The following is a 13659-nucleotide window of genomic DNA, read 5'->3' as shown; positions in this document are numbered from 1 at the left end:
AGTTCCTCCATATTCAGGCAAGAGGACAATATCTCCTTCTTTACACTAACAGGTATCAATTTCTCCTCTTTATCATGAGTCCCAGCACCCACCGCCACAATTGTTCCAGAGTTGAGCTTGGTGGCTTTCTCAGGAAGCAAAATGCCGACATGGGTCTTGGATGGGGGGACTAGGCTTCGTTTGGAAAGTAAATCCATCTCAACTCATCTCAATCTATCATTACAATTTTTTTAAATCTCAATACAAAATATAATAAATAATTTAACTTTTTCAAATCTCAAAATAATAATAATAATAATAAATAATATTCTAACAATATTTTATCATCTCAACTCAACTCAGTTTAACATCCAAACGTACTCTAAGCTTGGTAGCTTTCTCAGAGTTACTCGACCAAAACGCTTCTGGAGGAAGAAAATAATAAACAAATATTTGGTTGAACTATAGTATTAAGTCAAATATGATTGAAGGAGTCGAATCACTGTAGTTAAAAGTCATTTAATTTTATACTTGCATAATCCAATGCAGTCGGTTTTTATGTTTTGTTAAGCCATTTGACCTTTTGCCTTTGTATTTGGATATTCCAATGCGGATGCTCTTAGATAGTGGTTAATTTTACTTTTTAATAATATTATTATTTTGAAATTTAAAACATTAAATTGTTTATTATATTTTATATAAAAATTAAAAAAAATTATAATAATGAGATGAGATGAGATGAAACATTTCTTATATCCAAACTGAAACTTAATGGTTGAGAATCTTGAGATTGCGGTAGTAAAGATAACTTCCTGCAATTTTTTAGATTGTGACAAGAAATATAAATATAGCTATAGTTTTAAGGTTTTTATTTATTATTATAAAATTATTTATTGTTTGATAACTATATATTTAAAATACTTTTAAATACATTATGTTTGTCTAGAAATAAATTAAAAAAATGTTTTCTAAGATATAAATGATGATTACTTGAATTTTTAAAAATTATATCATATTCTTGAAAGTTTGAAAATTATAATTATCTGAAAGTTCTTTAGGTACTTAAGTTCATTCATAGTTTTTTAAAATTCGAATTACATTCCGCATTATTCATAAAAGAATGATTGAGAAAAAAATTCAAAATGATACTTTTTTAAATGCATTTTTTAGTTTATTTGAGATTAAAAATGTTTGAATATGTAACACCCAAATAACTTAAATTTTTTTATTAAATAGCTTTTAAAGCTACTTAGGTATTTTTTAAGTCTCCTACTGCAACCCCAAATAAGTCCTTAAAGTTTTTGTTTGTGGTTGAAGTAAGAGTCTTAAAAAGTGTGTAAATAGTATTAAAACTTTTTAATGAAAAAAATTAGGTTATTAGGGTATTACATATTAAAGCACTTTCAAATATGTTATATTTATTTGAAAACAAATTAAAAATTTGTTTTCTGACGTAGAAAAGACGATCAATTGATTTTTAAAAAGTTATGATCAAATTCTTTAAAGTTTAAAATTTATAAATATCTTAAAGATGCATGGGTATTTTCGTCTATTGAGAATATTTTTAAAATTTGAGTTACGTTCCGTATTATCCTGAAAAACACGTTTGAGGAAAAGCACCAAAATGAAATTTTTGTTCAAATAGACTTTTTAACCTATTTGAGATTAATTTTTTTAATATGTAACACAAAAACAAACTAATTTTTCTATTAAAGAAATTTTAAGGTTATTTAAGCATTTGGATACTTGTGGTATTTTAGAATTTTATGAATAATAGTAAAATAATTTTAATTAATAAATTTATTAGATTTTAAGAAATGAGGAAAAAATTTAAATTAAAATATTATAAAATTAAAATATTATTTGTATATAATTTTTTAATATTATTTAAAATTTAAAATTTTAAAAATGTTTTGTTTTGAAATTTTAAAAAATTGTAATGATCGAATAATGAATAGATAAAAAGTTGAAATTTTAAAATATTTTCTATTTAAATAATATTTGAGAAGGAAATTAAATATTTGAGAATTTTTCGTCTCATCTCATTAACCATACATATGTTTTGTATTTGAACAATATTACTTTTTAAAAATTTTAAATAAAAATTATATTCTAACAATATTTTAATTTTATAATATTTTTTTATTCTACAGTCTCTCCATCTTCCCAAACTCCAATAAAATATCTTAACTCGAACGAATTCATTCATATTCACAAAATTATTTTCTCATCTTATATTACAAACATCCTCTAAAAACATTCACATTGGCTTCTTTATCCTATCATTTAATATACATCACCAAAATCTAATTTTTCTATTTTATCTATTGACTTTTATAATATACTATATAATAACTTTTCTATTTTTCTTTATATTATTTAAATAATATACGTTTTAATATTTTTTATTCATTTCAAATATTTTCTCTAACTATTAATGATATCTTCGTATAATATTTATAATATACAATATCATATAATTATATCTTATTTTATATTAATCTAAATTTTTAAGCTAAAGCAAAATATAAATCGATTCAAAAAATAAAAAAGAGATTATATTAGGAGACTATTACCAAGAGAGTCAAATATTCCTTGCTGAAGGTATTGTAAATTCAGGTGAGATTGTCTCGTTAAATTTGACATGCGTCTCATCGTTGAATTTCATTGAGAAAGTCACTTTGAGAGAGATGGACTGAAATGAAAACATGGAAGTATCGGTAGTGGAAAAAAAGTAGGAGAGAGAAATTAATTAAATTTTTTAAGAGATGTGTGCAATTCACTTCACATCTAGCGAATATTATAGCAAAATGTAAAATGAAATTAATATACAGGTCACTTTTAATCAACTTTCTTTATATTTTTTTTCAAAAAGAGTATCTATAAAATCCATCCTTAATGGTTTAGGATATGTTTGGAGAGTAAAATGTGATAAAAATTTTGTAAATAATATTAAGATAGTTTGAGTTGAATGTATTTTAAATTTCGGAAAATGAGAGACAAAAAAATTATAAAATTCTCTCTTTAAACAAGCAAATTTCTATTAGAAATAAAAATGATGATAAATGAGGAAGGGATGGGGTTTCTAACAAACGCTCTAGTACAATAACTACAGTGCAAAAGTGGTAAAAAAAATATAAAACGGATTTTTGGATCAATTTATTGGTTCCTACACCTGCCCTACAAAGAGAGCGCCATCTTAAAATACAGTCATTTACAGTTCGTAAAGTCATGCAAACTATAAAACCATCGCTGATGGCTGTGGAACTTCCACTGGAAGCAGTAAAAGTTGTGGGTGCACTGCAATTTGTTGTCTTGAAATATTTTTTGGAGAGATTCATAATCCATTTTTCAATATCATCGGTTAGGGAAAGCGATAAAATAGTTAAAAGCACGACATTGGATGGACTGATATGCAGCCAGTCATCTGTCTTCCTGCACATCTGTGGTGGCGCGTGGCAACCACACGCCAGTGGTAGGGAGGCGAGGTAGGATAGATCTGGAAGATCTCGATGTGGAAAATTTGTTGGTACAGCGTGTGTAACCAGTGGAGGCATCGTGGTGCAACGAAGTATGAAGACCACGCGCGAAAACAAGCCGCTCGTGAAGGCCACGCTTCGAGTTTTTTGGCACGATTCCACTCCATCCCAATAGATCGGCAGTTGTAAGATGGCGTGGTAGGGTGCGTGTCAATCGATAGCGACCATAGTGCAATAGATCTGACCAAAACCAAACCGATGAAGAGGGAAGGAAAATAAAAAAAAAAAAAAATACTACCATAAAAGTGTATACATATTGTGGTAATAGAAAGGGAAAAGAAAGGAATGTGAGAGCCACAGCTCTGCCCTCTCTCCAACGAAAACACTCGAAGTGATTTGAGTTTTCTAGCGAGAAGGTAGAGTTTCTCTCTGTTTCTATAGAGAAGGCACACTCTTTTGTGGGAAGGCTATGTTTAGATAGTGAAAATGTTTGTGAAAAAGTAATGAAAAAGTAATAATAAAATATTGAATAGTAATAAAAAATAGGTGAAAATAATAATTAAGTAAAAAATAGTAGTGAAAGTGTTTGAGAGTATTTGAAGTATCTTATTGAAGGTAAGTTGACTGGATGGATAACAGCTAAACGTTTAATATGGAGACATGATGTCAACATGGGAAGCAATACATGTGCAAATTGAGAATACAATGTAAACAAAAACATACTCTGCAACATAAATCCCCAACCATGACTCTTTAAGAGATGAGATTTCAAAACTCCAAAGCAAAAAGAGGTGAAAGCAAACTCTCAACAAAGACAGCCGATGGTTCATGCCAATTTGGGCTTTGCTCAATGCAAAACACACAACTTTCAACAATCTTCCCTTCAGGATTAGCCCTGATCAACACGTTTCCATCATCATTTGTTGCTACAAGCTGATTACCTCTCGACATGCAAAGTGGTTTAGGACCATAATCTCCGTCAATTCTAAACATACGCGCCCATGATTTCTGCACTCCGTATTCCATCATCCCCCATAGCTCTTCATCTGCATGCCAAAGAAGGATTAAACATAGACGTCCTCCAAGATTGACCAAACAAGTATAAGCGATGTCATAGTAGTCCACATCCTCTCCTTCAAGCATGGGGAGCATGGGCACCTGACGGAATTTCTCCTCAGCTAAATCAAACGCAAGGATTGCTAGATTGGCCTCCGGTCGGAGCACTTCACCTAACCAATGGACAGCCCCACCACAAAGCGCCCCTGCTGACCTGAAACTGCTAAATACATCATCGGGTTTTTTAATACTTTTCCAAGAGTTATTCTTTAGGGAGAGAATCTTGCCTACATATCCGGGAGAGGGACGCAGCGGGAGGAAAGAGGTCACTATAACCTTATAGTCATCTATGGACGAATCATATCCAAAGCCATACATGTATTCGTTGTCAGGATGGGGAGAAATCCCAGGGTCAGGCAATTTTCGGTGCTCTCCTGTCGATGGATTCCAAATATAGAAATCCTTATGGTCGTAGTGAGACGCAAAAACCAGACCGTCACAAGAACCTAGCAAGTTAAGACGAAGATTCGGTTGCTTAAAAGGGACGAAGAGTTCTCTAACAGCAGAACTGTCCCCAAATGGTAGATCGACTTCTAGGGATCCAAGTCCGAAAGGGGTTGGAAAAAGCAGTCGTTGGATGTGGTCAGCTGCTCGCTTGAACTGCGATTTAGCAAATCGCGGATCCGAAATTAGTGAGAGCCATCGTTTAGACACGCACCTGAATCGTACCAGAGATTTGACCGGCAATCGCAAGAGGATTTCTACGACGACTTCTTCAGGTAGAAACTTCCTAGACATCGCTTCTTCTTTCGTAAAATCAATCGAATCGCGCGCAGAAATCACAATTTCGTCTCGGTGTTGCACTATTACAAAGTCCACTCTCATCTTCATGCTTTTGGTGCTACTCGGCCCCCATTTGACCGATGATTGACTCCTTTTTTTACCCTTCTTTTTTTTTTTTTAAATTTTCAATTTTTTTTCTTTTGGAAAAAAATAAATTATGTAACTTATTTATATTCGATTAAATATAAAGATTCGAAAAAATAAATTCATATAATTGGGAAACGGATAGGTTTGAATAATGAGTCGCGATGAGATGAGTTAAAATGAAAGTAGAATAAAATATTATTCGAATATTATTTTTGAATATTATTTTTATTTTGATATTTAAAAAAATTAAATTGTTTATTATATTTTATACATTAAATCGATAAAGTTATAATAATTATATAAAATAAAATATTTTTTTGTATCCAAACCAAGCCTAAGTGGTATTTTTCATTTTTGAATCTCACTCGTCAGGTCTATTAAGATTCCACTACCACTTTTAATGAAGTGAGCAGAAAATGATACAATTACAATTATTTTATCATTGTAAATATATCATTTTTTTCTCGAGCAGGATAATGAAATGATAGCATAATTATAGATTTGTCATTTTTAAAACAAGGTGATAGTTTGAATAAATGAATGAAAACTAATTTGGCTTTAAGATTGTCTCATATTAGTGTTTTTTTTTTTTTCTTTTTGAAAGGCTCATATTAGTGTTCTGTCCCAAAGAGTGGCGTATTTTATACTCGAGCTGAACATCTCCCCTAGTCATTAATTTGTAGTTATTTATATTTGCAGGAGAGCTTCCCAAAAATGGTGAACAAAACAGAAACATTACATATAAAAAGCAAAATTCAGGCTATATTTCTTTTAATAAAATGAATGGAGATTGATTGTATAAGTTTAGAACAAAACATCAGGTAATATCATTTTAACATCTATGGTACCAAAGCTAATCACCCCCACAGAGTACGTTTTATATGAGAGCTGGACAGTTTTTTGCTTTATGCTTTTCATGCATTGTTTTTGCATGAGAGAATCGCCCCCCCAAAACTACTACCATGAATAAAATGTTGCTATAAATCTTAAAATATCAATGGTATGAGTTGAGATGGAAAACTTGGCAGCCTGGCTTGTACGAATTCTTGGATGCAGCCTGTTCAAACTTCTTAATGGCAGCTTCATTTTCTTCTAAGCTGGTTTGTACAAAGAAACGTGCCCACCAAGACGCGCTTCTCATTTTTGCCTTCACAGTAAAAGTATAAACAATAGCCAAAATGAGGATTGATAAGCGATCGAGAAAAATGGCTACAGAAACATGTACTATATCACCACAAGATAAAGTATAAATCGGGCAATTGTCAATACCATATTACACCAAAATAAAGTATAAATATAGCGACTTTGAGGAAAGTGTCTTGACCCTTCCATTTTGCTCGGTAATAATGAACCAACAGATTTTAGCCATGACAGAAGTCAGATCAAGACTGCCTAGTTCTTAAAGGTTTTTAATATTGAAGAAGTGCCAATGATTGTTGAATCACAAAAGAAATTTGTTTGAAGGTTTTGAGTTAACATCTTTTTTTTTTTCCATTAAAAAGTGCCCCATCAAAGACATCAACAAGAACATGATTGGAAAGAATAGTTCAATCAAAACCAACCCAGGAGCCGAGAGATGCCATACAAGAAATAGGAGTAACACTTACCGGCCGTCCAAATTTGGATAATTCAGCAACTTTAGCTCTCTGTTGACCAGGGTAACCTAAACATAATATTGGAAAGCAAAGAAAACTCAGAGAGATCATTACTAACACGAAGGTAGTGTGTGCATGAATTAGAGGGGGAGAGAAACATAGAGATAATTGTCACAGCTAAGCATCTCTTTATATGTTTATTGAGATGCCTGAGCGGTTGTTGATGAATCCACCAAAAGTTCAAAACTGATATGGCTAGTGTAATTACTTCAGAACAATTATAAGAAGAGTCATAATGTAAAATAACATGTGAGTTTAATATTGAATTTGTTGCAATGGTAAGGAAAAATAAGGAAAAGGAAAAAATAAAAGTACCTGTAAAAATAACTAGACCATCAGCAGACACCCTTGCGAATTCTGGAAGGGTCTTGTTCAGGTATTTCGGAGACAAGTAATCCAAAGCGTCTGATACAATAACAAGGGAAAAAGATTTTGCTCTATAAGGTAACGGGAACTTGATATCAGCCACACGCACAAGGCCTATTCGCACTAGATTCTTGCAAATTCCATCAGCATCCTCTATGTCATATGGCTCCACACCCCATGCCTCAGTTTCATCTTCTTTTAACAATTTAGAGACCACTGAACAAGTATCAGGGCCTACATGCAAAATTTTGTGCATGCTGTCACCGTATGCTTTCTTTAGCATAGGTATTGCTCTCTGAACTTCTTGCGTGCATGTAAAGTCACCTGCAAGATTTAATGAATTTCCAACTTGTATTCATACATATGGTTGATGGCATATTGCTGATGGTGATTTCTTTGCACTAACTTAAACCTCACTTTTGGCCAATAGGAATTGAACTTTTATCAGCTAAAAATTTTAAACTGACTGATTTCAATCTGATACAGATCGAAACACATCTGAGACATTCAGAACTTGTCTACCCATTAAATGCTGCAAGATACATAATAGGCAGCAAAACATGTCCAACTCCAGATAGGATCATATTATCTCAAGTAGCATATGAGCAAGGATTTTGACTAAATGATTTCCCTTTTATCTCAGATTATACATCCTAATATAAATGATTGTATCCAATAGTATTTTTTACGAGTTTTGGAGAAAATAACATATAAAGAGAATCTTGGATCTTGATAGGCAACAAACTCAAGGATTGAATGTACTTAAATGAAATCTAGCATCCATTAAGCAAATTGAGACAATTTCTCTTACCAAAAAGAAAATATTGCTCGGTTAAGCTTACCAAAATCTCATGTTTAAAAGGCTGATGTTTCTAGAAAAAACAACACTTAGTGAATATTTCCGCTATGAAGGCCACCCATTTTTGTCAATACATACTTTCTTTTTGTAAGTATAGACCCTTGGTATAAGTATGTACTGCTTGCTTGGTATAGGTTTAGTGTGCCTCTAGCGTGCCGAAAAGAAAATCAACTTGAACTCAGCCGTAAGGAATATTGCTTCTTAAAAAAAATTACTTTTGGTTCTCAGTATTTCAAAAGTTTAAAGAACAGATATAGTTCCTAAATTCCAATAACCACATGACAAGATATATTCATATGCTCAGTTACAAGGCAATAATAAGCATTCATTTTTTTTTTTTTCGTTTTTAATGGAGAGCAGGCCAAATAAATTTACCTTCAACCTTACTAAATGATTCTCTATCTCGTCCAAATAAACCTGTATCATTAAAATAAAAGTTACTTATAAAAAAAAAACAAAAATCAAAGTTAATCAAAGCAATGATTCAAGAACAGGAAAATGAAGAAAAAAAGGTTTTCGTCTAAAAAGTGAGTAACCCGAGAACCAATCAACTAAATTCATGCTACGCCGTGGCTAAATTTGACAGCAGCAAGCCAAATATGGCATGGCTAGCCAGCTGAGGCTAAAATTTAAAAATCACTTTACGTAATGAGTAGAGTGGTGTAGGCAGTCCAAATACAAACCTGAGCCACGAGAAGCATAGCCAATGAGAAGGAATGCTCCCTGTGAATTCCAACCAAAAGAAAAGATGAAACTATTAGGTTATCAACTAATGGCTTGTGCTAGCTTTTGTACCATTTTATTACGGGCATGAAATTGAAAAACACAGTTCGTAACCAACAAGCATGATCCTCTGAATAAAACCAAAATTATGGAATCAAAAAAATACAAGCGATGTGTACATATGAACATTACCAGAAGGACGAGGCCCACAGATAATAAGGGAGAAGATTTTGATTTTGAATTTAAGGCTCCAACAAACGGAATGCTTCCACCACGTCGTGTGGAGCTTACTTGCCTCCTGGACATGACTACTTTTCTATAAAGCAAAAGGTCCACAAAACTGTACCTTGTTTGGAAAAGAAAACATTGGGGGAAAGTTAGCTTTTACAAGTCGATAAGCCTTGCAAAAATTGTAAACCTTAGCATTTCTTAAGCAGTGTTTGGTATAGACGATTTTCATAGCCATTATATTCACAGAAGTTTGTATCACAGCCACTACCCCCTTACGATTCGTATTCAAGCATAGTGCAAAATTTACCATAATAAGGTATTAAAATCATTCTCTATGCATTGAAATATAAAAACTATCCAGAAACATTGTCCAAGTGTATTAACATTCATTCAATGAATCTCTCTATTACAAAATTACGTAAATCAACACTACAAACTAATACAAACTAAAAATATTGCATAAACTGGACATGTTTATTGAAATCAAGTGTTACTTCTATTTGGAAGCCATAAGAACATCAAGCTTATCTAAACAACCACCCAAAAAATCAGAACTCTACATTTAAAGGCCGTGTTTACATTTAAGAAAGTAAAACTCGTGTTACAGTATATCCAGCTCGCAAATTCAGAAAGAGACAAAATTGAAAACTTCAATTCCTTTTCCTCCCCACCCTTTATCCAAGCAAACGAAAACAAAAGAAGCATAGAATGAGATGGGATAAGGATATTCCATAATCAACTTAGCTGCATGACCGTTATTAGAATCAAATAGAACTGAACTTGGAAGCTGAGCCCATCAGATTCAATGACACCAAATCGAAAAGAAAAACGAGACGGATAACAAAAGAAACCAAAGAGAAGACGATGCATTCAGATCCAGTTTAAATCGTTGGGCTCCGTGAACCAGTTGATACAGTTTCAATAAGCGGACTAATAATATGAGATATAACAAAAGCGAAGACGAATACAGAAAACCCAGTTCGGGTAGCTGAAGAGTAATTCGAGTTGGGATGTTTTACCTCAGAAAAGGAAACGAGCGCACCGCATTGAGATTTGGATCTTAGATCTGATGTCTGTGCGCGTTCTGCTTTTTAGCTTGTGATGCAGAGAGAGAAAGAGAGACAGACTCACAGAGTAATTTATACTGTCGGAGTGCGTGTCTTTGTATTTGGGTGGGCATAACGCGCGCGGTAGCACGCGGTAATCATTCAATATAAATTACTTTATTCCATCGTGCGTCGGCAAGTTTGCATTTTGAGTTTAGTTTTTATTCAACCTCAACTTCTTCCTATAATTTTTTTTAAATTTTAACATAAAATATAATAAATAATTTAATTTTTTTAAATTTTTAAATAATAATAATATTAAAAAATAATATTTTATTATCTCAACTGAATTCATCTCAATTTTTTATTAATAATAGTGAGTTAAATAATTGAAAGAGTTATATAGAACTCATTTAAATTGAATTTAAAATATATTTAAATATTAAGATAAATTTGATATTTTTATAAAAAATTAAAAAATTTGAAAAAGATTGTGAATCTCATATATAAAAATATGTTAAGTTAAAAAAAGTTATAGATCTCACGTATAATGAAATTTTGAGTTGAGATGAATTTAATAATTTAAAGATTGAGTGTTTAAATGTTAAATTCAGCTTAAAATTAGATTGAGTTCAGCTGAATTTTACAATCAAACACAACCTTATTCTTATTCTTATATATTATTTTTGACAATTCTAGGAACATTCGGCTGAAAAATTGTTCTTCAGATTTGGGAAAAAAAAAAAACATGAATCCTATCCGTAATATCATTCTGAAAATTCTAGGGATATTCGGCTGAAAAATTGTTGTTAAAAAAAAAATAAAAAAAAATAAAAAAGGAAGAAGAAGAAGAAGAAGAAGAAGAAGAAGAAGAAGAAGAAGAAAAGATGATGATGATGATCCAATAGTTCGTTCCTATCCGTAATATCATTCTGAGCAAAGAAATGAAATAATTAATATGGAAAAGTCACGAGTTAGCCAATTTAATAAATAAAATTTTTTTTAGAACTGTTTAGATAGTGAGATGAGATAATTTTAGATAAAAGTTGAAAGTTAAATAAAATATTATTAGAATATTATTTTTTAATATAATTATTATTTTAAGATTTAAAAAAATTAAAATAATTGAAATAATAAAATGAGATGAGATGAAATGATATGGGTTGAGAATATTTCTCAATTCAAATGACTCCTTAATATAATTCATGCAAGGGTTTTTCTATAAAAGAAACAAATAGAGTTTAATGCGAGTATTTTAACAATAAAAATACTTTAACCACAAATAGATTTTATAAAAATAAATTTATAAATTGACGTGGCTTGATTATGTGATACATTTAATTATAAAATTATTTTTATTGTAAAGTAGATCTAATATATCATATAGAATTACATTAGTTTGTAGATTTTTTTTTTACGGAATCTCTTTGTAACTATAGCAGTTCTATTTTAATAATGTGTAATACTAATATCATCAGGTAGAATACTGAATAAATAATACCATTGTTCATACACTGTTCATAAAAATTCAATATAGCTTATTTTATGACTTGTTTGAGAACACAACTGTTTTTCGAATATTCTCATACTACTTCACTAATATTTACAAATTATTTATTACTATTTACAAACTGGATTGTGCTACGAGGGTGTAGCTCGAGAAATTCTCCCGAGAAGGCCATTTGGTTTTTTTTCATACATTTTTATTATATCCTTAAACATTTAAAAAAAATCATAACATCATTAAAAAATAATTTTTTAATCACTAAATAAAGAAAAATGAATCGGAAAAATGTCTCATGATCACCTCTCGGTAGCCCAACTATTTTCTTTCACAAACTATTAACTATTATTTCTTATCTATTCACACATCATCGGAGATACTCTTAATATCCAAACTATTGATCTCTATTTTTTTTTCCTCATTTTATAGACATGGGATATTCTATTAGGCTGTATTTCGATGTTGAACTGAGTTGAGTTAAGTTGAATTGAGATGATAAAATATTGTTACAATATTATTTTTTAATATTATTATTATTTTAGAATTTGAAAAAGTTGAATTGTTTATTATATTTTGAATTAAAATTTAAAAAAATTATAATGATGAGTTGAAATAGATTTAAGAACCAAACGAATTCTTACAGACGCGTGTTGTTGTATAATTGGATCGGTGATACTATTATTTACCTGACCACATTTTAGGCATGTAGAGTAATTGTGGTCAATATTCTTAGAATTTGTTGCCGTGATCCTCTGCTTCTATATTTTCGTACTCTCACTTTCCATAATATTCTTTTCATAGACCTTTCTTTTGAGGATCACCTCTTGTTATCTTTTTAAATTGAGAAAAGTTGTTCGCACTCGAGAGGGGTACATGCCGCGTACCCGGGCCCTCCACGTCAGCCATCCGAAACGCTACATTTCAACTTGACCTCTAAATCGTCTTTCCCACGGTTTCCCCCATCCTTAGTTTCCCCTTTCGTGAGATTCCCCCTTCTCACCCACGAAACCAGATAGACCTCTCTGCTTCCCAGTGGCTAAGAGCTTCACCACGGCGAACTCGTCCCTTCCCACCCACGAAAACAGGTTAGCATTTCCACTTCGTATTTCATCTTCTGGGTTTTTCATCTTTGTATTTCATTTATGTATATCGAAGCTCGAAACCCTAACCCACGAAGAGCTTCATTTCCACTGCAATTTGAAGACTTCTCTGGGTTTCAATCTACTTCACCTCGAAAACAGGTTTGCATTTCGTCAACTTCATATTCTTGGTATTTTCTGAACAGTTATTCTGAATCATCGTATTTCATCTTCTTCGTGGGTTAGGAGCCCGAAACCGTAACCCACGAAGAGTTTCATTTCCACTACAATATGAAGGGATACTTGACCACGAAACCCTTCTCCCTTCCCACGAAACCCTGCCATCGTCTTCCAACTTCCCACTAAACCCAAAATCCTAAGCCATGAAACCAGATTTTTTTCCCTAAAAAATTGTACAAATTTCTTGGAGATACTTGATTTTTCTCCCTTATTCACGAGTTGACCTGTAGAAGAACTATAACACAAATGCTGTAATATCTTAATGAAAAAAGCCTGAGATATAACATTGGGATTCACTGTGGTTGTGGTTGTGTTGATACTGAGAAAAGCCTGAGATGTAACATTGGGATTCAATGTGGTTGTGGTTGTGTTGATACTGAGAAAAACCAACATTGGGATTCACTGTGGTTGTGGTTGCATTAATATTCCAGTCTAATCCCAATTATCACTTAATTTTGAATTGAGAACTTAAATCTCAGGTCCATCGGAGCTCTAGTGGTATTGGTACCTTT

At 31.8% G+C, this 13659-nt stretch overlaps 2 protein-coding genes across 3 annotated transcripts; both read right to left on the bottom strand.

Moving 5' to 3' along the window:
* Positions 1-4124: 4124 nt before the first annotated feature.
* On the bottom strand, positions 4125-5467 carry LOC121261615 (F-box/kelch-repeat protein At3g06240-like). Its single transcript, XM_041164062.1, has one exon. The coding sequence runs from the start codon at positions 5403-5405 to the stop codon at positions 4227-4229; it is 1179 nt and encodes a 392-aa protein (XP_041019996.1). The 5' UTR covers positions 5406-5467; the 3' UTR covers positions 4125-4226.
* A 721-nt stretch (positions 5468-6188) lies between these two features.
* Positions 6189-10440, bottom strand: LOC121260666 (probable pectin methylesterase CGR2). 2 transcript variants are annotated; one of them, XM_041162613.1, is made up of 7 exons: positions 10298-10440; positions 9240-9393; positions 9008-9047; positions 8700-8741; positions 7415-7789; positions 7052-7107; positions 6189-6591 (listed from the first exon to the last, which is right to left on the bottom strand). In XM_041162613.1, the coding sequence occupies exons 2-7, from the start codon at positions 9351-9353 to the stop codon at positions 6439-6441; spliced, it is 780 nt and encodes a 259-aa protein (XP_041018547.1). In that variant the 5' UTR covers positions 9354-9393; positions 10298-10440; the 3' UTR covers positions 6189-6438. The 2 variants fall into 2 exon arrangements, with proteins under 2 accessions (XP_041018547.1, XP_041018548.1); XM_041162614.1 differs by having other exon boundaries at positions 9240-9387; positions 10298-10429.
* Between the last annotated feature and the right edge of the window lie 3219 nt (positions 10441-13659).

Source organism: Juglans microcarpa x Juglans regia, chromosome 4D, assembly GCF_004785595.1.
Source record: "Juglans microcarpa x Juglans regia isolate MS1-56 chromosome 4D, Jm3101_v1.0, whole genome shotgun sequence".
Taxonomy (NCBI): domain Eukaryota; kingdom Viridiplantae; phylum Streptophyta; class Magnoliopsida; order Fagales; family Juglandaceae; genus Juglans; species Juglans microcarpa x Juglans regia.
The sequence above is the reverse complement of the archived record's forward strand: the minus strand, read 5'-3'. Positions and strand labels throughout refer to the sequence as shown.